The 24,554-nt window shown below is 40.0% G+C and overlaps 1 protein-coding gene across 2 annotated transcripts in view; it reads left to right on the top strand.

The window, feature by feature from the left end:
* The window catches only part of CNTLN (centlein), a 327,186-nt gene that overhangs the window by 135,595 nt on the left and 167,037 nt on the right, over positions 1-24,554 (top strand). For both annotated transcript variants that reach the window (XM_075931523.2, XM_075931522.2), the window contains exons 8-9: positions 10,023-10,193; positions 23,693-23,845. In XM_075931523.2, coding sequence (XP_075787638.2) covers positions 10,023-10,193; positions 23,693-23,845 — 324 coding nt within the window. The remainder of the gene's footprint in view (positions 1-10,022; positions 10,194-23,692; positions 23,846-24,554) is intronic.

Below are 24,554 nucleotides of genomic sequence, written 5' to 3'. Positions count from 1 at the left end.
AGTGAAAAACAGGCTCAAGCATTGCACTGAAATGTAAGCACAATATTTATATTCCAATTCATTTATTTTATAGTTATAAATGAAAATGAAAAAGTAAGCAATTTTTCAGTAATCATGTGCAAACTTTGTATTTTTTACATCTGATTTTTTAAACAAGTAGATTTTAAGTGAGATTAAACTTGGGGTATGTATGGTCCCCATCTGTGGCAGAGTCTCTACTAAGGCCCCTTGGTCTGGGACACCTTCTGGCCCACGAATCAGCCAGAGATGCTTCTGATGCAGTCACCCATGCTTTTATTGTAGTTTCCACCACCTTCTATGTACAAAGCTTACAGAGACCTCAGCCAGTTCCTCTGTCTACCTTGGAGCACACTCAGCCACATACTAGCTCCTTGTTACCCTCTTCTGACTTCCTTCCTCTGCCTTATATAGCCCTCCCCTGTTGAGGCCCACAGCTGTTTCTAATAGCCCTTCAGGCCTGGGCTTGCTTAGTTGTGGTCATCAGCCTCTTCAGCCAGGCTACAGTGTCAGAGCTCTGGCTTAGCCAGCAGTCTTTCACACCATCTCTTTGCACAGCTTCTGATCATAAGGAATGTATCCCACATGGCCAGAATTACCTACTTGCACTCTTCATGCTTGAAAAGACCCTAGGCTACAATTTTCAACATATGTCTTATTTTAGTAAGTAGCTTGATTTTGAAAATTGCTAAGTGAGATCTATTGGATGTTCAGCAAGTTAAAAATCTGATCACTCATCCAGATGCTAAATTTGAATTAGGCCCTTCTTCCATGGCCAGGGATCTTAATCAGCCCACTAAGAAGACAGAAAAAAACCCAGGCTCCTATATGCGATCTTGAAGTCGTCCAAGAAAAGGCGCAACACTAATGGGCAAACACTCTTGATACTAACTGTACTGGCTATATCAACATACAAAATAGCAAGACCCTCTAGCATGTTGGTATGAAGAAGCTGAAAGATCCCAAGCAGCCAAACTCAGGCACAGACATCAAGAAGAAATTGAAACTCCATGCTGTGGTACTGCCAGAAACGAATAAATGTTAAGTTCCAATCACCTTGGCACCCCAGCTGCTAATGCTGCCACCTAGTGGGGGTATGGTACATCCTGTTATACACGGTATTGACCGGCAGTCTTCAGGATACAGTACTGATACTGACCACACTGAAAGTACCAATGCTATGTACTTTGCAGCAATTCCTACTGTGACAGAGTCAGGTAAGAGGGATACAGGAGAGTGGTGGAAGGGAAGTATATTAACCCTAGATTGAGTAAGTTTCTGTACCCAGGGTGAACTAACAAGGGCTAACCCAGAACAAGAAGGAAACTTCTAGAATCAGTCAGGCCAATTGAAGCACCTGGGAACAATTGGGAGGTTTCTGGAGTCAACTGGGTAGGACTAATCAGAGCATCTTGGTCAATTAAAAGCCAGTTGACTGGTTAAAAAGAGCTCCTCTGCAGTTAGTTGAGAGCACATGAGGAGTTTAGAGGAGGGAAGGAACCCAAGATCTGAGAATGAGAAGGATCTGAGTGAGAGTTGGGGTCTGCAAGTAAGGCAGAGTGCCATGGAGGAACAGGACATGTTTGCTCAGGTACCAGAGGAATGGGATTAGGATGGATCATTTGGGGAAGTGGCCCAGAGAAGTAGCTATCAGACTGGGAGTAGAAGAAATCTTGTCTGTTGCTGCTCCCTTAGGGTCCCTGGGCCAGAATCCAGGGTAGGCTTGGGTTCCCCCTAGCCCTCTCCATGCTATTACAGAGTCTGTCCCTGAGAGGAGAGGCCAGGACTGTGCAGCGGTTTTACCCCATAGTATGGACAAGTCTCTGATAAGGTCTCAATAGGCTGTAAGTCTTGCCTTTAGTAAAGGGCAAGGAGCTGTGTGGAGAGTCATGGCAAGCCTTTGAGGCAAACATTGTCCACCAGAAGTGTGGGACCCACGGGGCAAAGCCAGAGCTTTGCCACGCTGCACAAAAAGATTTCTCCATCTCTTTGATACCAGTGGCTCACATCCTCTGCATCAGTGGTACCTTGGTCCCTATGGTACCTAATCAACCTGACTTTCCATTTGTTTTCATCTTGCAGGTCTCTAGTGAGACAAAGATGGAGATGAGGATGTTGGGATCTCTCCACAACATTCCTCCCCTGTTGCTGCTCCCATCATGTATGCCCCTCCATGCAAGGACTACACAACAAACCTTCCAAAACCACCCTGGTATGGGTAATCCTAGATGCCCATTGTGCCAGGGTTGATGATCACCTGGGGGGCACGGCCCGGCCCGCCCCCCAGAATGTGGTCCAGTGCATCAAAATAGGGGCAGGTGTCTTGGTCAGCCCCTGGTTGGGAGCTGCCTCCCGTGGCCCTGGCATAGGCCTGCTGCAGCTTGATTTTCATCTGCACCTGCTCCTGGGTGCAGATGTGGCCATTGGTGGCCAGGCTGGCAGCCATCCGGCTGTAGATGGCCGTGTTCCTGCGTCAAGTGCGGCGATCATGGACATTGGAGGCCTCCCCCCAAACCTCAATCAGGTCCACGATCTCCACACTAACCAGGAAGGCCCCTGCCTTTTGTGGCCCCTGGCAGGCTCCTGGGATCTGTGGGACTTGTCATGGGGAGCAGTGGAGGGCTGGCTGCCAGTGGCTTGCTGGCTCATGTTGGGGCCACTGAGTCAGGGGCAGTGACTGCTGGCTCTGGGCTGGCAGGCCTGAATCTGGCACAGGCACTGTGACCAGACTCTACCCCTTTAAGGGCTCGAGGGAGGTGGAGAGGGAGAGGAGTTTTCCTGGTTGTGGCCAGAGTGGCCACCAGGGCACCCTGGGAAGGGCTGGAGGCCCCCTATTTCGAAATAAGCATCTACACAGCGCTTATTTAGAATTATCTATTTCAAATTTGTCATTATTCCTCATGGAATGAAGTTTACCAAATTCGAAATACATGCTCCACTATTCCAAATTAATTTTGAAATAGTGGTTTGATTGTGTAGACGCTAGGAAAGTTATTTCGAAGTAACGGCTGTTATTTCAAAATAACTTTGCTGTGTAGACATACCCCAACAAAGCAAGCATATCAGGAATGATATGTTACTAATAACTGCGGTATGTTAAGCGTATCCTATAAGCAAAATGTTAAAAAAAACCTCAGTATAAAACTACTGTTTCATCAAGCTAGGTTGTACAAGACTTGGATATAATACAGGAATATTGAAGAACTAAATTCTAGACAGAAAAACATTTGAGTATTCTTGTTTTGTCTACCTTGCTGGGAGACTGTTTTTCCAGTCAAACTTTCTTAACGGTAACTGACTAGACCCAATTGACTGTGTTCTTCATTCTACCCTCCTATTTGATTTTCTACAGTACACAATATACTGTAGAAAAATAAGAAACAAAATACTGTAGGTAAAATCCTGGTTCCATTGAAGTCACACAGAGGTTTGCCTTTGACTTGAGTGGGATTTCACCTTTCTTTAAACTGGGCATTAATCAACAGGGCCAAAGTACTCCCTTTAAAATAGGCAAGTAAGAAAAGTAGGCAAAGTCACATTATTTACATCTTCTCTAAAATAAAAATAGTGAATCTTCTTATGCAATACTATGATATGGAGGGAAACATTTTTCATTCTAACTGGTTAGACCCTAGATCATGAGTATTGAGTGTTCCTACAATTTTGTCCTGAGTAAAGACAATGTAAATCTCACTCTTAGTCACATCAAGTCAAATACTTCTGTAATTTTTAGTAAACCATTTGCATCAATAACATTCTGTGGAAATGAGTTCTATATATTAAATTTATGTTGCATAAAAGTATATTAATGTTTTAAACTTTTTTAAAGTTAAATCTGATATCCTCTTTTCTAATCTCATAAAGAGGTATATCAGAATGTTCAGCTGGCCTTGCCCATATTCTTTATTTTTTATGTCTCAGTCATGCCACCTTTTCTTTTATTCTTTTCCTTTTCAGTTAGAATCATCATAAACGTTCAAATCTTTCATGTATAAAAGCCTTTGTTTCAAAGATCGTTACTATTATTCATTGTCCTTTCTCTGCTTACATTTGTTTGAGGTGACAAAAACTGAGCATTATGCTAGATCATTAGTTTCTATGATGGTGCTGTCATATTATCTATATTATTTTTACTCCTGTTTAATGTAGTATAATATCCCTTCCTTTTAGAACACTAAACAGATTGAGCAGATATCTTTATTGAGTTCTCATCAATGATGCACACCTAGGTCTTTTTCCTGAGAGGATGCTATTAATTTATAATCCATCAATGTTTGCGTAATTATAAATTATTGTTTTCAATATGCATTAACTTGCTATTTTCTGTTTAATTTTATCTATAGTGTTGCTAATTACCTAGTTTTGTTAGGTCCTTCTGGAGTTCCACAGAAGCCTTCTTTGTCTTAACTGACTTAAAATGATTCTGTCATCATCAAATTCTGTCCACAAATTTAATAACACCTAAGGCATTTCAAACTGTTAGAGAGGTATGAATTATCGCAATAAATGCCTTGTTTGTTTCCATCACATAGTCATCTGCATGTCTTACAATGGTATCTTCTAGTTATGTTGGAATACCTACAATACTAGTTTTAGTATGGTACAGTGGAAATTGCTGTTTTTCTGAAATAAATTTTAAACAACTGTTCAAGAAACCAGCAAAAATAATTGCAGTGAAATTAGTTAAAATAAATATTAGAAAAGTTGCAATGAAAATTTGGAAATATTTTAATGTAGCTGAGACAAAGGATTGTTGAATGTAGCCTTTATTACAGGTTTCATTTGTTTTCCTTAGCAGCTCAGCTATTTCATTCTTCAGTTCCAAATGACTCCATCTGAACTAGTTATCTATCATAATGTTCATTATTTCAAGTTGTTTCTGCATTTAAAACATATCTTTATCGAGAGTTACGTACATCTCTTTGCTACTTTTAAATGACACTTTATGAATCTTAAAAACATCTGAAATTAGAAAAAGCAGGAAGGGGTAGCGATCCGAAGGTTTGATCAGCTTGGTAAGCCTCTCAGTGACATCCTGAATGCGAGCTCCCGGTAAGCAGCACACCTCTCGAGATTCCAGGTCCGGACGGCAGAGGGATGGCTCAGTCCCTCTTAGAAGGGAGTCCCCGACCAGCACCACCCGTCGTTTCCTTTTGGGCGTGGTGGCCGTGGAACCTCCATCCTTAGGACTACGCATCCCATGCCTTCCAGTAGATGGTGTTCCCTTCGGGTTTCTTCCTTGTGAGGTCACTTCCAGAGCTGTCAGCACTGCAGAGCCTGTGGAGAGAGCTTGAAAGTGATTGCTTACCTCTATAGCATCGGGGGATTCCCGTGCTGGCCTTTTTCCCCTTCTAGAAGTTACATGCTGCCAGTTCTCTTCTTGGTCACGTACTGCCCTCTCTGGCTCTTCTGCCTGCCGTGCTTGAAGGATTAAATGCTGCGTTGTATCGAGGAAGTCTTCATCCTCTCTGATCAAACGTAGGGTCGACACTTGGGCCTCCAGTCCTCTTATTTTTTCTTCCAAAATGTCGACCAGCTTGCACTTGGTGCAGATGAAATCTGTTCTTTCTTCCGGGAGGAAGACAAACATGGCACACGCTGTGCAGGTAACAACAGCAGACCCATCACCAACCATCGCTGCTGTCCTGGAAAAGGGATTTAAAAAGAAAGGCAAGAGAACCTCCTGCCCTTCCTTCTCCCCTTCCCAACTCCCTCTCAAAACTTTCTGTTAGCACTCACCTGTCCGCAAGCTCCTTGGCCGCTTGCCCACTGCCTTATAAAGCCCCTCCCCCTACAAGGCTCAGCCAATCAGCAGAGGCTTCTGTTCGCAAGCTCCTTGGTCACTTGCCCACTGCCTTACGTGGGAACTAATAATACGGCCAAGAATGATCTTGAGCATGTTACTGCGGATTATGTAGCGCTAGGAAGAAGGATCCAAGAATTTGGAGCGCAAGTGGTATTCTCCTCCATCCTCCCTGTTGAAGGGAAAGGACTGGGCAGGGATCGTTGAATTGAGGACGTAAATCCGTGCTTGTGCAGATGGTGTCACAGAGAGGGCTTTGGTTTCTTTGACCATGGGACTCTGTTCCGGGCACAAGGATTGTTAGGAAGAGATGGGATCCACCTAACGAAGAGAGGAAGGAGCATCTTCGCGGGCAGGCTTGCAAACCTAGTGAGGAGGGCTTTAAATTAGGTTCGTCGGGGGACGGTGACCAAAACCCTGAGGGGAGTGGGAAAGTCGGATACCGGGAAGAAAAGCAGAGAGGAAGGGGCAAGAAAGGAGGACCCATGTTTCGAATGGAGAAGATAGGACGATCAACTGGTTACCTGAAGTGTTTGTACACTAATGCGAGAAGCCTGGGCAACAAACAGGAAGAACTGGAGGCCCTGGCCCAGACCAAGAAATATGATTTAATTGGGATAACAGAGACTTGGTGGGATGACTCGCATGACTGGAGCGCTGTCATGGAAGGGTATAGACTGTTCAGGAACAACAGGCAGGGGAGAAAAGGAGGAGGAGTTGCACTATATGTAAGAGAGCACTACGATTGCTCTGAACTCCAGTATAAAGAGAGAGAAAAACCTGTTGAGAGTCTATGGGTTAAGTTTAAAGGAGCAAACAACAGCATTGATGTTGTGGTTGGTATTTGCTACAGGCCACCGAATCAGGTGGATGAGGTAGATGAGGCTTTCTTTGGACAACTGAGCGAAGCTTCCAGATTGCAGGCCCTGGTTCTCGTGGGGGACTTTAATCACCCTGACATCTGCTGGGAAACCTATACGGCAGTACACAGGCAATCCAGGAAGTTTTTGGAGAATGTTGGGGATAACTTCTTGACACAGGTGCTGAAGGATCCGACCAGGGGTCGTGCACAGCTTGACCTTCTGCTCACAAAAGGGAGGAACTAATAGGGGAAGTGGAGGTGGGTGACAACCTGGGAAGCAGTGATCATGAGATGGTAGATTTCAGGATCCTGACCAAAGGAAGAAAAGAGAGTAGTAAAATACACACCTTGGACTTCAAAAAGGCAGACTTTGACTCCCTCCGAGATCTGATGGGCAGAATCCCCTGGGATGTTAACATGAAGGGGAAAGGAGTCCAGGACAGCTGGCAGTATTTTAAAGAAGCCTTATTGAAGGCACAGAAAGAAACCATCCCGACGCGTAGCAAGAGAGGCAAACATGGTAGGAGACTGGACTGGCTTACAGGGGAAATCCTTGGTGAACTAAAGCACAAAAAGGAAGCTTACAAAGAGTGGAAACTTGGACAAATGACCAGGGAGGAGTTTAAAGGTATAGCTCGAGAATGCCGGGGGGTTATCAGGAAGGCGAAAGCGCAAATGGAATTGCAACTGGCTAAGGATGTGAAGAATAAGAAGAAAGGTTTCTACAGGCATGTTAACAAGAAGAAGGTGATCAGAGAGGGTGTGCGGCCCCTAATGGATGAAGGAGGTAACCTAGTGACAGATGATGTGGGGAAAGCTGAAGTACTCAATGCTTTCTTTGCCTCTGTATTCACGGACAAGGTCGGCTCCTGGACTTCTGCGCCAAATGACGCAAGATGGGATGAAGATGGACAGCCCGTGGTGGGTAAAGAAAAGGTTAGTAACTATTTAGAAAAGCTAAACGTACATAAATCCATGGGTCCGGTCTTAGTGCATCCGAGGGTACTGAGGCAGTTGGCAAATGTCATTGTGGAGCCTTTGGCTATTATCTTTGAAAAGTCGTGGAGATCGGGAGAAATCCCGGATGACTGAAAAAAGGCAAATGTAGTGCCCATCTTCAAAAAAGGGAAGAAGGATGATCCAGGGAACTATAGGCCGGCCAGTCTTACCTTGGTTCCTGGAAAAATCATGGAAGGGATCCTTAAGGAATCCATATTGAGGCACTTGGATGAGAGGAAAGTGATTAGGAATAGTCAGCATGGATTCACAAAGGGCAAGTCATGCCTGACCAATCTGATTAGCTTCTATGATGAGGTAACTGGCTCAGTGGACATGGGGAAGTCAATGGATGTTATATACCTTGACTGCAGCAAGGCTGTTGATACGGTCTCCCACAGTATTCTTGCCAGCAAGTTAAGGGATTGTGGATTGGATAAATGGACGGTAAGATGGATAGAAAGATGGCTAGAAGGCCGGGCCCAGCGGGTAGTGATCAAAGGCTCGATGTCAGGATGGCAGTCGGTTTCTAGCGGAGTGCCCCAAGGTTCGGTTTTAGGACCGGTTTTGTTCAATATCTTTATTAATGATCTGGATGAGGGGATGGATTGCACCCTCAGTAAGTTTGCGGATGACACTAAGCTGGGGGGAGAGGTAGATACGCTTAAGGGCAGAGATAGGGTACAGAATGACTTAGACAAATTGGAGGATTGGGCCACAAGAAATTTGATGAGGTCCAGGTTGGATATTAGGAAAAACTATTTCACTAGGAGGGTGGTGAAGCACTGGAATGGGTTGCCTGGGGAAGTAGTGGAGTCTCCATCCCTAGAGATGTTTAAGTCTCGGCTTGACAAAGCTCTGGCCGGGTTGATTTAGTTGGAATTGGTCCTGCCTAGAGCAGGGGGCTGGACTTCATGACCTTCTGAGGTCTCTTCCAGTTCTATGATTCTATGAATATGCTTAGGTAGGCTGGTCTAGTCTATGATCAATTTTTGGGGCAAGGAATAAATAATTTCATTTGACCTGACTAGATGTTGTGTGGTCATGGTCTGAAAAAACAATAGGAGTAGGAGTAGATTTTACTGTTTCTAATAGTACCCACAAAGTGCTAGAGGTTTTCTAAACATAACCGAAGACCTGATTAGTTGTCCAAAGAGTTGATGCTCTGAAAGGCAAAACCAAACAGAGGAGAAAAGCAACGAGAAAGAGATTCATGATATATATAAAAATGACAAGGTAGTGTATAATCCTGTTATAATATATAATGTTTTTATAATTAAATTATATACTTATTATCTATTTACCAACTAAATGCAAGTATTAATTCTAGATGCCAAAATTGAGTCATATTCCATTGATTTTTTTTATAGTCATCATGGGTAGAAATGGGTCTCTTGAAATAATGTAAATGTAGTGAAGGAATGGGTTTATTGGTCGGCACAGGAACGGTATTAAGCATAGAAGAGAAATATAGAAGACAAACAGGTAATCAGGGCTACAAATTTTAACAGAGCAGAGCAAAATAGGCAAATGAGAAAAAAAGGGAAGGTCAAATTATTAAGTCAGTTATATACTTGTCTGGTGCATGGAATTTATTCTTTTCTTCTAAATGTAAACTTTAATTTATTCAGTTAAAAAGGGTTTTTCTATTTTATTTTTCTTGCACTATATATAAAGTCACTTTCATAAGCAGGGCTCGCCAAACGGCGGCGAGCCCCGCTCACCAGCCGCACGGTTTGGCATGCTGCGCTTATGCTGACCGCGCTGCGCGGCTCTGCTGGCTTGTAATCTACTCACCACGTACGAGTAGATTACATTAATTGTCGAGCTCTGTTCATAAGAAATATTTCATTTAGTAATTTATTCTTCTTATCGTAATCAGTGAACTTTATTGATAATGTGTGTGCACATATGTGTACGTTCATTTGTATTTATAGCATTGTTCAAGAATTAAGATACATACCAATTTTTTTTCAAGTTTATGAATACCAATTCATCTGTGCACAATCATCATACAAAGGTATATGGAACTGCTGGGTAATGTTAGATCTGTTTGGGTGGAGAAGCAGTTGTCTGAAACACATTACAATGTTGAGTTCCTTTCGTTACAAAGATAAAGGATAAAAGGCAAAGATAGCACTTCTACTAGTATGAGGATGGCGTGGGAGTGGAAACAAGTATGACCAATACTGCAAAAATAATAGCGTAAAATATAATGATACTGGTGGCTGTATGACTTCGTAAACTAAAAACCAGCAATAAACTACATATGCTTGTAAATTTAAGTACTTGTTTTCAATTATGGCATTTATCAATCCCATGTTATGTTTTCTTTGAAAATAGCTTTACAACGAATTGACTATATGTTTTGAAGCTCTGCAAGCAAGTGAGATTCAGCTCCATCAAAGTAATGCTTCTCTTCAGGGTCAGTCACTGGAAAAAGAACAAAAGATAAAGTGGCTGGAAGAGCAACTACAGTTGGCCCAAGATTCTTATCCAAAAGATAGGGAAGAGGTGAGATACATTTTATTTAATAGATGATAAAGATTAGATTTCTACATAGTTCAGAGGAACTAATTTGATGCGTCTTCTGATAATAATAATAGAAAGCATATGTAAACAGATTACTACTCATAACATTTCTGTTTGGTCTCCTAGTTTGTGGTTGAAAATTTGAAGTTAATTGAAAATTTGCATATAAGAAGATTGTGAAATTTTGTCGGTATAAATATATAACTGTTGAGCTTGATATTCTCATTGTTTGTGGCTATACTACTAAAAGTCATTAATGAGTCCCAACCTCAAAACAAATATTTAAACGAAAAAAGCTTTTCTAACAATCATTAAAATATATTTTGTTAAACTAAGTGCAAAGGCTGTGGGGAGTAGTACAATAGTGCTATTCCATCTTCATCTTTTATCAAAAGACTACCTGCCTAAAGAACACTACAAGATATTTCTGCATGCTCACCTGGGATTCGGACAAAATTGAGGCAAAAAAGAACAAAATTGAGGTAGGTTTCCTTTTAAGAGTTTTCTAGTTCATTTTAACTACAAATTATATTAATAGGCAAACATCCTAATTTTAAAACATTTTGTTATTTACATTTGTTTCTGTAATAAGAAATAATTCCCTATTAATTATAGCTAGTAATCATAGCTGAATCTGAACACAATGTTTTACAAGGTATTAACTACAACATTACTAAAATGTATAAAAATAATGGTAATATATTCACATAGAAAGACTCAGAATGGAAATTTCAAAATGGAATTTTCTTAAACTGTCAATAGTTATGGGAGCAAAATGCCTTCCATATAATGAACAGTATGTTGTCATCAAATTATGGTAATCATTTAAAACACCGTAATACAACTGAGTATTGATTCTGGCAACCAAAAGTCTATTAATTACTTTCTACTTGAGATTTTGTGTTTTGAGTTATAAAATTGAAGAAAGAAAAATAGAAGTAAAAATTGATTAAGTTAGTTTACATGAACTGTTGGGTAAGAATACAATCTGTAATGATAGAAAGTAGCAGTAACATTTTTCAAATGTTGATCTCCCCCAAATCTATTTCTAGTATCAGTTTGATAGAGATTATTACATTAGTTCTTTTACAAGACTTGTAATTGAGCTTACAATAAATTAAATTTTGTATATATTGAAATGTGATGTAATAATGGTAGTACCTATATTTGTGGAAGTATCAGTGCTCTTTAATTTTAAGTTAAAACAATCACCATTTCTGTAAATAATTGTAATTAAAAGTGTAGTAATTTTACTGCCTAATATCAGTATTTCAGATTTTGCTACAAACTCCTGCTAAAATGCTTTACAGATAATTTTCCTGTAAAGTATACAAGAACATGCTTTTGCTTCTGTCAGAATCAGCAGTAAATTTTGAGTTTCCAGACATTTTTTTAAATTTTAAAAGAGTGAAACGACACTTCAGATGCACTCAGTGTTTTGTTTGAGGAAGTAGAAAACTAGAATAGTGTTTCTCACAAAGACCTATATTTTCCTCATATTTTAATAAAGCCAGTGTTTAAATCGGACAGTTCTAGGGTTATAAGGATAGATTGTAACTTAGCCCAAACACTTGACCTTAGAAGTGTCCCACAGTATTATTTTTTGTGTCAAAGTACTGTATCTATAAACATCACTTGTATTTGGAACAGTGGGTCTCTAGCACTTTACCAATATAGAACACAGTCACAACACCCTTCTTTTAGTATAAGGGAATTGGGCATTTTACAGTGACAACAAGAGACTCCACCAAGGATGCTGAGGCATTATTAGCACGTAGAAATAGCTCTTTCATATTTTTTATCTTTGAAACAGTAAAAATAAATATAGTGCACTTTAAGAATGAACTGCATAACTTTTGAAAACTAAGCTATCTTTGTTATAGAGCCTGCCAGTAAAATCTATAACCAGTTTTGAAATGCACTGTTTGTAGAACTTTTTCTCAAAAATAGCTTGATTGAATTTAATTCATTGTTCTGATGTTAATAGGCTAACAAATTTTATATCTATTTTCAACCTAAAGCAATGTGAAATGGCCGAGATACTGAATACTGAAAATGTAGGGTTCATAATGGAAACAGCAACTCAACTTTAACTGCTCTATAGTGGCACTATTCATGCCGCTGTAATAAAACTTAAGATCGTTTTAGTGATTTTTTTTCCCGTACAATTATTCAAAATTACATTACCCTTACTGAAAACTGAATGGCTTTTAGTGGATTAATTAAACTGTAGCTGGTTTGCCATCTGGGTGCAGCTTGTTTAGCTGCTTTTTCACAGAAAGATTTTTCACTGAATAAAGAGGTATTTTGTTTTTCTTTGTTTTGGGTTTTTTTTTTAGGGGGGGTTGCTAAAAGGCATCTGCCAGACAGTAATTTCTAAAATACAAATGACACATTCTCTATTAATTGGTATTGAATTAAATGTAAGTTATGCAAAAAAACTTTTTGGCCATCTCTCTCTCTCTCTATTTGCCCCTACTGCATGATAGAAAACACACAACCTTTGAAAATATGAATTCTGTTTATAAATGTAGGCAAATATAATTATATTTTAGAACAAGAGCACCCATGGCATTATGTTAGAGTCCAGGGTTTAGGCTAGATGCAGCAAAGAAAAAAAGTGGGAAAGGGGGAATTAACTAAATCTGATTTTTATGGCTCAAGTGGTTTCATTAAATTAGAGTGCTGTGTGCTACTGTTCATTAATGAACTTCTGCCATATGCTTTAACTGTTCTGGTCAATAGCTGATAAAGGAAGGCTTGTGTTTAAAAAAAAAAAGGATAAAAATATCCTTGTGATGGGCTTTTATCAAAGGAGTTGCATTGAATTCAGTAACTACTACTGAGGCAATATGGCTTGCAATTTGCGACCCAAAGGTAGTCATACATTATTGGAATACAGCCTACTGCGCTTCACATTACACAGATGTGAAGGCCTGATTATAGCTGCTTCATAATTAACAGTGATCCGATTTGTTTTGTGGCATAAATGGTGCATGTGTAGAACATTAGCCATGGCACTCTCATTCAAATTCAACTCAAGGGCTCAGCGGCAGGCGGGTCACGAGCTTCAGGGAGTAGAAGCACAAGCTCCTCCATATGTTCTTGCTGCATCTTACTATGGCTATGAGTGCAAGATAAGTTCCCCAAAGAACCTAATCGTGTTCTGTAATTACAGTGCGGCTTTCTGCTGGCTAGAAATGAGGGAGAAGCTAAAACACTCCCTCATCAGATAATTTGTAAATTACTTTACATGGCGGATGCCTAACTCAGTTGGTTTTCAACCGCTGAAATTATAAATAATTGTAACAGATGTGGCAATATGGCTGGCCTCCAATAAATGAGGCCCTTGATAATTTGGCCGACCCTTTGACAGGCCAATTTAATAAAATGTGAACAAAATCTTCTTGCTAATAATTTATCATCCCTTTTCCCAATAGAATAAATTTAATTACCCTAGCAGTTAACAAGGTCACACCCAGATGCCAAACTCGGCTACAGTTTTGATAATGCAATCAGGAATTGAGAGGTGATGACAGCGTTGTTGTTTTTTTCATTACCTGGCTTCACATAAACACAGGTGGCGTAGCTTTCTTGTCAGTTTTTAATAATTACAGGCTATTATGGAATGCATAGTTAGCAGATTGAAAACCACACTTTAGTGAATTTGTTTGAGTATGATTGAGATTCTAATGTATAGAGATGATAATGCATAACAAGCATAGTCCCTAGTTTATATATTAGTGCACAGGGTTTGATTTTTACTTGTGACATAAATGTAGGAATTCAGCAAACAAGGGTGTGTCTGTTTGAAAGTGGCATGTTTCTATCAGACACAGTCTTATATTTCACTTTTCAATAGTGAATTTGTATGTGGAAGAATAAGCAGAATATAAGTTCTACTGAAAGAAAATTTGATTGTTCTTTAAACTTACCTACTTTAATTCTGAAATGCTCATAATACTCTCCTTGGTCTTAAAATCTTTTGGAGAATACAGTATACATTCAGCATTGTTATTTGAGGTGATAATACATTTCCAGTAACTAGTGAAAGATATTTTTTTTAAAAGTGCCAAGACCTATAATATTTAAAATATACTTTTTGCATGTTGAGAATTGCTTCTAAGTGTACTAAATTGTATAAAATATTTTTTCCTTTTTTGTACTTATATCTTTTCTGTACAAATATCTCTCTTCTATATCTATTAAAATGGATATAGTGTATTAGATTTCACAAGAGTGGTTAATATCCTAATCTTAGGGTTGGAACTTAACTTCATTTACAAGTTTAATTCTTATCAGAACGGAATAAACAAAGACATCTGCTGGCTCGCACACTACCTTCCCCATCCTAATGACTTAACCAACCAACCAAACAATGGAGCTGCTAATTTTTCTTATCAGCCTCTTGTAACTTAAACAATTTATTCACTGTCTTTTTTCTCCTTTTTTTCCTTCTCTCCCCCCCTTCCCTCATTTATTCTTGGATCTGGACAGATGACTTGGATCTCCAGTCATCTGAAGAAGTGGGTTTTGCCCATGAAAGCTCAGGATACCATCTACATGTTTTGTTAGTCTTTAAGGTGCTAGTAGACTATTTGTTGTTTTTTAAATTTTTCCTGTTACAGACTAACTCAGCTACACCTCTGAAGCTTTTAGCCAGGGCTTGACAAACGGTGGCAAAACCTACTCGCCAGCCCTGCTCTGTGCATGTGCAAGACCTGCATTGCACATGTGTGTGCCACCGGTGAATGGGGCGACCGGCTGAAATCTACTTGCCATGGGCGAGTAGATTCAGTGATTTGTTGAGTCCTGCTTATAGCTATAAATGGGTTAAAAAAAAATTTTTGTCTTTGACCTTGTGTATTCTGTATATTATATCATAGTTCAGAATATGATTCAAAACCCATTTATTTTGTTTAGTTTTAACTATTTTTGTCTCTTCTCTTCATTTTTATCAATATCTATTTTTTAATCTTTGTAAATTCAGCCAGTAGCTGCTGTGGTACTAAAACTTTATAAAAATTGGTAAACAAATACTGCATTGGGTTGCCTAATGGTTGAAGGTTATCATTTTCTAACTGACTGCTTATTCAGTCTGTTATTCCCAATAGCCTTCTGTTATTTCATATTCATTATTAGATCATGCCTCAAAACCACAGTTTTATTTTGGGAAGAAAGGAGAGTAACCAACAGAAGCATACCTAACCCAGGTAGCTAGTTCTGACACTCTCTAAAGAGGTCCAAATATACTTTCCCTCTCACCAGCTATACCTGGTCACTTCCGTAGGTTGGTGTAGAAGTGAGGAATGGGCAGATTAGCTCTGCTCTTGTAAACCTATTTGGGTCAGCTAGTACTGATAAAACTGGGGAGGCAGTGGATTAAGTTCCTAGCCAAGATAGTCCCTGTGTGGACAGTATGTGGCAGGAAGATTCTTTGTACTCTTCCAGTCCCACTTCGTGAACTTCCACAGGACTAGCTACAACTTGTCTCTAATTTTATATGGCTATACAGAAAACTGAATATAATAACAGGATCTTTGCTCCAAACTTCAATACTTTACTTTTACTGTACTGACAGTGGAAGTCTGAATTTGACACACATGTGAGAAATTAGATAAAATCTGGTTTGTACAGATAAGTTTCTTAACTTTATTTCTTTAAAACGGAAACAGCTTTTTGGAATGAACTACAATTTATACATGAATGTTAATATGTGAACATAAAATGAATGAATTCTGTGCCCTGACACATGTCCTGCTCCCACACTCTGGTCTTTCTTTTTGTCTTTGTCCTACTCCCAGTCTCTGACAGTCTTTAAAACCTCACCTCACTTGCCACTGTCATGCAGGGCCGCGGCTGTCACCTTCTTTAGCCTAGCTGCTTGCTTGTATCTAACAAGAGAAGAAGTGCGAGAACCAGCTTGTGTGCGTGGTATTCTTCCATCACTGTGGTCCCTCACGACTGATGGAAAAACTATAAGAGAATCCCTAAACACCTGCTGGTTACATTAAATTCCAACAGGAATGTGAGGAGGTATAAGATTGTCAAATGCCTAAGGTGAGATGCTTGATGCTGGCAGTTCTGAGAGTCTGTCTTTAATGCACACCCAATTTGTGTGTGTGCAGCCTGTGCAGGAATATAACTGCACAGGAACTTTGAATGCTACTTAGCATTTGGGGGCAGAGGTGATGGAATTTAAATTTTATTGAGCTATTGATAATTCTGGAGAAATAGAATTCCAGCTAGTGGGGAAGAGGTGTACTAGAACACTAATTCTGCATTAGCAGTTGCGAGGAGATCAACTGTTGCTCTTTAGTATGTCATAAGGCTTCTTTCCTTTCTGGTCTTTGCAGATCTCTTTGCTACACATTCTGGATTGGTCTGTGTGGTGCAGGATTTAGTGTTTAATTACTTTTCTAATTCCTGAACTTCAGCACAATTCCTACTTAAGGTCATGTCCATTTTTCAGTTGCAGGATGCAGTGATATAATTACTAATTTCTGATGCTTTAATTTTAACATTTCCATTATTATTTTTCATTTGTATTGCAGTAGCACCCAAAGAACAGTGCAGACGGAAAAACTAAACATGATTGTTTCTGCTGAAAAAGGGTTGTTACCATTCATCACTATGGGTGCGTCTACACAGCAGCATTATTTCAGAATAACAGCCGTTCCATTATTTCAAAATAAATTCTCTAAACCTCATTCCATTAGGAATAACACCTATTCTAAAATAGCTATTTCGGAATAGCAGTAGTGTGGACGCTTCAGTGTTGCTATTTCAAAATAACTCTTCCCCAAGACCATTGAAAGTAATTACTCCTCAGTGCCTCTTGGGTCTCCAAATTGAGGTAGCACATCCACATTTGGGAAGCCTGCCTTGGACTAATTTTGAGACTTCCCTGTAATGTAAACTAAGCTATCTGAGAGTATTTCTTCTGGAATAGTTTATTCCGAAATAAATGTGAAGTGTAGACATACACTATGGGTCTGACAGAATTTCGCTGTTTTTCGAGATTCACATATTCTGGGATAGTGATTCTTTAGTAGATTATTTTCTTCTCAGAAGAAAAGACTGGCTAGCAAACAATCAACCCCCTTCACTTTAGAATTGGTCTTTCAGTATTTTTTCTCTGAATCGAGGAAATTTAGTACACAAAAATGCAATGTGAAATAGACATAGACCTGAGCCATATCCCGAAATCTGAAAACCTCTGAATTTTAAAATGGCTTTGATTAAATTTGTATAGCTTGGAAAATCTCTAATTTTAAATCTAAAAACTCATGACAGTCTGGTGTCCATTTGAACTCAAGTAAAAAGCTGTTACTTGTCTGGAAAACACAGAAAACTATCAGGCACTGAAGAAAAGTTTAAAATATTGGAAAGTAGCACACAACATCTTAGTAAAGTCACTAAATTCCTTAGAGAGAATCTCAGTCTTGAAAATAGATATCTTCAGAATGAGTTCTCAGAGTTCCTGAAGCCACAGAAAAAGCAACACCTATAAAATATACAGTAGCTAGTTCTTGAAGACTTCATATCTATGAAACGTATAGTAAATTCTTCACAGGTAATGGTGACCTACTGTATAGCTTTAAGGATTGAAGCACAGACCCTTCAAAAGGTTCTGATAAAATAAAAACCCAGAAAAAATATGCATATTTATTCTGTGTGTGCGCATGTGTACATTTGTACACAAAGGAGATGAAAAGAAAATATGCATTTAGTAGAATTATTTGTGATGAGTATCCCTGCATGTTCATTCTAGCACAACTCTTACCATTAGAGGTTAAAAATGGTAAACAGAAGACAAAATTTGTCCCTGAAGTCAATGAGAGTTTTCCAATTTACTATCAGCATAGCTAGTGTTACACAAATTTAATGATTCTTTAAATTTATTTTGCATTTCATAGCACTTATTCACATCTCATTGGTGACTGGGGAAATTTGACAACAGAAGTATAGTAACGAGCCTCTATTGAAACCATGCAGGTGGCTTGTTGATGTACTGTAATCTTACTGGTGTGAGTACAGTATTAATCTCTTGGATTTTTCTTCTGTTTTGAAAAAAAATATTTCATCGCTATAATAAAATATAGCTAAGAATTAAAACAGTTATAATTGAGCCCATGTCCCTACTTTCAGTGGTGCATCAAGTATTGGCACTATCGCTACGTCTAGACTACAAGCCGCTTTCAAAAGAAAGAGTCTAGACTACAAGCAGATTTTTTGAAAAAGCGAGCCCCTTTTTTGAAAGAGAGTCTAGATGCTCTCTTTCGAAAAAGCACAGTTTGCATTTAATAGCGCCTTTTTTCAAAAGAGTACTTTCGAAAAAAGGCATTATTCCTCGTAAAATGAGGTTTACCGCTATCGAAAAAACTGCCACTTTCTTTCGATTTACTTTCGAAAGAACGTGGCTGCAGTTTAGATGCGGGTGAAGTTTTTTCGAAAAAAGGCTACTTTTTTCGAAAAAACCCTGTAGTCTAGACCAGTGGTTCTCAACCATAGGCCATATGGCTCTCCAGGGGCCAAGCCCTACCTCTAGGGGGCCACATGGAAAAAACAGAACATTAGGTAAATTATGTACCATTTTTCCAACTAATAGTGGCTATGAGGGGGGCCACAGAGGTAAATGTGGCTCAGAAGGGGGCCAAGAGCAAAAAAAGGTTGAGAAACAGTAGTCTAGACACACCATATATGTGTTGCTGCACAGTGCAGTGAAGACGGGCTATGTCCATACTTGTCACTGCAGTATGTATAGCTATACGTTGCAGTATGAGACTCAGGCAACACCCCACTGCTGGAACCTTTCACTGTGGCAAGAAACTGCTGTGTTGCAGGCAACTGTGAGAGTCTTTCCCCTCCTGTGAGAGCCAATCACCATGAGAATCCATGGATCTTGATCACAGTTCTATGGGAACCCAGGCACCTTTCATGTTCTAGCTGCCATCCAGCATCTTCTTAATAATTACTGGCTGAAAGCCTAATCAAACTCTAGCCCCACCAGAGCCACTTTCATGGGAGTCCTCATTGGAGGAACATCTGGCCCCACCAAACAGCCTGGCTGTGCTAATTAATTCAGAAGGAGACACAGGGATTTGTCTGTGCAACTGGATGAATTACTGGCTACTTACTTCTTTGGACCTTGTGTTCTCACTTGATTCATGAGCTTTGCTTCTTGATGTGTTCCTGCCTTGTTCCTGATTCCTTTCCCTGGCTCTGGATTCCAGTGCTATCTAGAGACTTTCCCCCACAAAATCTAATAGCCTGGGTCCCCTAGGCTCTGGTATACGGGGGGAAACAGGGAGGGTGTCTTTCTGCTTTTCAGTCAGGGGCTATGTCAGTGAGGTGGATTTTTTTTTTAATTTTCCACTTTTGTCCAGTCCCCAATTGATTTTTCTGTGGGTCAAGGTTCCCCACCCCTGATTTAGGATGTTAGGTTTTATGGAGCTTATCAATCACAGTTGTGGATATATGTGATATATGTGGTGTGTGTATGTAAATGTACATATTTAAAATTATCAAAAAAGTTATATACAAAATAAATATGCAGGTGTACCCATGCCAGATGCATTACATTTAATAAAAATAGTTTATTGTTAAATGTATATAATATATCCATTAGATTTAAAAGAATTCCTTTACAACTTGCAAAAAGGGAGTGGATTCTCTAAACTCGAGGTACCTCTACACTTAACAGCAATGTGGAGAGTATAGAAAGTTCATGCCCAGAAAGCAATTATAAAAAGCATTGTAAATGTTAGAACATAGCTTAAGGAAATAGAGTAAGTGCTCTATGTGATTGAACCCACAGTGCAAAGACTTTATGGAATTCTACATGTTCAGGCAGCACCTCTCATATCTACACTGCTATTTTTAGTAATGTGATGCCTTCTGCCTCCCTGCTACTGAAGCATTTCTCTGATGCAGTGAATGTCATGATGGGGCTAGGATAGTCAGACCTAGTGGTCAAACCAGGAGTTTAAGACAAGAACCTACATGAAGAATCAGGGCCTGAATCAAAGGGCCCGAGAGTCCACTGCAAAGACTACCTGTTCAACACATAGAGCTTGCAAATAAACACTCAGAAGTCACATCTTACTCCATCCCAGGAGTTGGAATTTATAGGTACAACACTGGACTGCGTACAAGCACAAGCCAGACTGCCGATACATCACTTTCAGTCACTGGCCATACTGGCCCAAACAGTCATTGACAGCCCCATGCTCTCGGCCAGAAATATGTGCAGTTACTTGGCCACCATGTCGGCGACAACATACGTGATCCCTTATACCAGATTGCACATGTGATGATTTCAAGTATTGCTCCACACTTGCTTTCAACCACATGAGAGCCACCTGCCCAAGCTTCTGATTCCCCAAAGAGGGTGAAAGACTCCCTCTGATGGCAGTTACAGGCTTACAGTCTCTGAGGGGAGTCCCATTTCAGCAACTTCGCCCATCTATATCCATAACAATGGACACTCCCCTGGAAGGCTGGGCTGCGCACACGAATGAGTACAGCACTCAGGGAAGATGGTCTTCTCCAGAATCAGCTCTTTCACATCAACATTCTAGAGCTGCAGGTGATCAGAAGAGCCCTGTGAATATTTTCTTCCCCTGATTCATGGCAAGTCGGTGAGGACACTCACAGACAACACAGCTTGCATGTTTTATATAGATTGGTAAGGTGGGGACAGGTCCTACCAGTTCTGCAAAGAGGACACAGAACTGTGGTAGTGGTGTTTTCACCATCATGTGATCAGCGGTCTACCTCGCAAGGAAACAAAATGTGACTGCAGATCACCTGAGCCAAATATTTCATCAACAATACAAGTGGGAGATCCACTCTCAAGTCCTGCATGCCATCCTCCGGAAGTGGGGTTTTGTGGACATAGGCTTATTTGCCATATTTCTCAATGTGAAATGCCCCAAGTACTGTTCCAGAGTGGGTCTGGGCAAGAACTCCATGGGAGACGCTATGCTGGTAAACTGGACTCACAACCTACTCTATGCTTTTCCGCCTCTTCCACTGCTCAACAAGGTCATACAGAAAATAAAACAGGACAGGGGCAGAGTCATTCTGTTAGTGCTGGCATGGCCCAGGCAGATCAGGTTTCCTTACCTGTCACAGATGTCAGATGTTCCTCCAATTCATCTCCCGCAGTGGGCAAATCTCCTATCCCAGGAGCAAGGTTGCATTCTTCATCTTGACATTCAGAGGCTCCATCTCAAGTCTTGGCTCCTCCAGGGTTGATTTCACAGGACCTCACCTATTCAGGGGAAGTTTGTATCCTAATCATGAACTGTCGTAAAGAGAGCACGGGAAAGACCTATGCTCAAAAGTGGCACCGTTCTGCATGTGGGCCACTCACAAAGCATGTCAACCACACACAGCACTGTTACCAACGGCATTGGACTTCCATTCTTCCTTGAAGAAGCAGAATCTGTCTAACTCATCAAAATCCACTTGGCAGTTATTTCTAGTGAACATTGCCCGATTACCCAATAACCTATAAAGTTCTTGAAAGATCTCAAAAATGTCTTTTCCCCTATAAAATAAATCGCACCACCCTGGGATCTGAACCTTGTCCTTAGCAACCTGATGGGTGCACCATTCGAACCAATGGCAATGTGCTCTTTATCACACCTTCCTATGCCCTTCTGTTGGCTATCACCACAGCGAGAAGGGTTAGCGAGCTAGTCACACTCATGGCCAATCCTCCATTTACAGCTTTCTACAAGGACAAAGTAGTGCTTAGACTGTACCCAAAATTTCTGCCTAAAGTGGTTTCCCAGTTCCACCTCAATGTAACACTTATGCTTACCTGTTTTGTACCAGAGACCTCATCCAGATGCCAACACCACTTGCCTGCATTCCGTGGATGTTTGCCAAGCCATCGCCTTTTACCTGGAAAGAACAGAACAGTTGAGACACTCTTTGAGGCTTTTTCTTTCCATATCAGATCGCTCTAAAGGAGAGATTTCTAAATAGAGTCTTCCCAAATGGGTAACAAATTGCATCATAACCTGTTATGCATTCAATAAGGTTTCCCCTCCAGATCAGTTGCAGGCCCACTCCACCAGAGCAATGACCGCTTCCACAGCTTTCCAGAATAATGTGCCTATCACTGACATTTGTAGGGCTGTGCATGGGCCTCTACATGTACATTTACAAAGCACCATGTAATAGATAGCTACACTTCACAATGCACTACGTTTGGGACAGTGATCTTGTCCGCCACTCACAAGTCAGATCCAAAGCCCCTATTTCCAAACTCTCAGACCCTGCTCCATTGTTACTGACAGTGGAGCACCCACATGGACACTCCCTGAAGAAGGAAAAAAGAGGTTACCCACCCTGTGCTGTAACTAGTGTTCTTTGAGGTGGGTGTCCTTGTGGGCACTCCACGACTCTCCCTGATCCTCCCTCCCCTCTGCTTTGGAATCATAATATCTCTCCAGCAGTAGAGAAGGAACTGAGGGATGGTTGATGGCGTGTGCACGTCAGCATGTTCGCTATGGTGTGAGCGACACCACACATGCATGCTGGCACCCAGGGATACTGCTGTTAAAAAGTTCCAATTATACACATGGGCTGTGTCTAGACTGGCCAGTTTTTCCGGAAAATCAGCCGCTACATTGGCCACTTAATTTCTGCAAAAGCACTGACTTCCTACTGTAAGAAATCAGTGCTTTCTGCGGAAATATTATGCTGCTCCTGTTCGGGCAAAAGTCCCTTTTGTGCAAAACTTTTGCGCAAAAGGGCCAGTGTAGACAGCTGAGATTTGTTTTCCGCAAAAAAGCCCCGATCATGAAAATGGCGATCGGGGCTTTTTTGCGGAAAAGCGCGTCTAGATTGGCCACGGACGCTTTTCCGCTAAAAGTAATTTTGTGGAAAAGCGTCCGTGTCAATCTAGATGCTCTTTTCTGAAAATGCTTTTAATGGAAAACTTTTTCGTTAAAAGCATTTCTGGAAAATCATGCCAGTCTAGACGTAGCCATGGGGTTCCGAGACACCTACAGTGGAGCACCCAGAGGGACACTCATCTTAAAGAACAACAGTTTCTGCATAGGGTGAGTAACCTCTTTTTTTATAGTGCTTATGGGCAAAAAGTTGCATAGCAAGGAATCACATGGCTATGTCTACTATTCTATTCTTTAATCCTGCTGCAATTTTAGTGTCTTTACTTATTAGCAGAGTCCTTTTGCTCAGACTTTGCTTTTTATCTGATGAGATACTTGAAATTAGAAACTGTCCAGCAAATTTGATTTCTTGTAGCAAAGTTTTGGTTTTTTGGATTTTTTTTTTTTTTTTTTTTTTTTTTTTTGCCAGATCATCTGATGACAATAGCTATTATAGTATTTTCCTTTCCTTTTACTGGCAGCATCATCTGAATTTTCTTATTATGATTTCTTGTGATTCTTTGATGTATAATGTTACTAATTAAACATACCTATGCTATTATTTTCTAGGAATTTCAACAGCCTTCTTTAAATGAGCTGGAGTGTCTTATAGCATCACAGAAATGTGAAATAAAGTTTTTGCAGGAAAAATTGAAAACAGCAAATCTTAACCTAGTAGAGCATCACTTTGGCAGCAAAGATGTCCTTGGAAGAAAGCATGCGGTAGGTTAGTTTTATTGTTTGTGCTATTATGTCAAACTGAGTCCATGCTACTTATAATTGTAGAAGTTTATCTGCCAGAGACTAACTGCTGGAAGTAGAAAGTTTAATGAAATTATTTAATGACCAAATTCTTCAAAGAGTTCTTAAAATGAATAGTAAGTATTTCATGCTGTTTGTTATAATATGGTTTCATCTTTGTATGGAAATATAAATAATAAGACTTTTATTTTATAAAAGTTTGTAAATAAAGCAAAATGATGCCTTTGAATTTCTGAATGAAGTCGTGTTATTTTATACAAAGTACTAAAACTTCATTTTATAGTCTAGATATCTCTTATTTTGTAAAGAACTAGATTGCATCTTTCCAGATCATTTGCTATTTTATTTATAATTATGCTTTTACTTTAAATCATTATTGTTGATAAAATTGATATTAAAATTATTTCTAATGTTTGAATAGTCATTTATGGTATTAGCATAAACTGGTGCGGATAGGCTAGGTCAACAATGTTCTTTTCTAAGATTTTATTCTTCAGGTTCTATAGAGCACATGGGGTGAAAGACATTTATATCACAGGAAAAAACACAGAAGTTCCCAGAATGCAACTTAGTAATAAAGTGGTGTGGCATTCTGCTTTCTCAGGCCAGGTCTATACTAGACCCAGAAGGTCAGTTTAAGGTATGCAACTCCAGCTTCCTAAATAACATA

The sequence above is a fragment of the Pelodiscus sinensis genome, chromosome 6 (assembly GCF_052426305.1).
Source record: "Pelodiscus sinensis isolate ZL-2025 chromosome 6, ASM5242630v1, whole genome shotgun sequence".
Classification (NCBI taxonomy): Eukaryota; Metazoa; Chordata; order Testudines; family Trionychidae; genus Pelodiscus; species Pelodiscus sinensis.
This window is presented reverse-complemented; position numbering and strand designations above follow the sequence as displayed.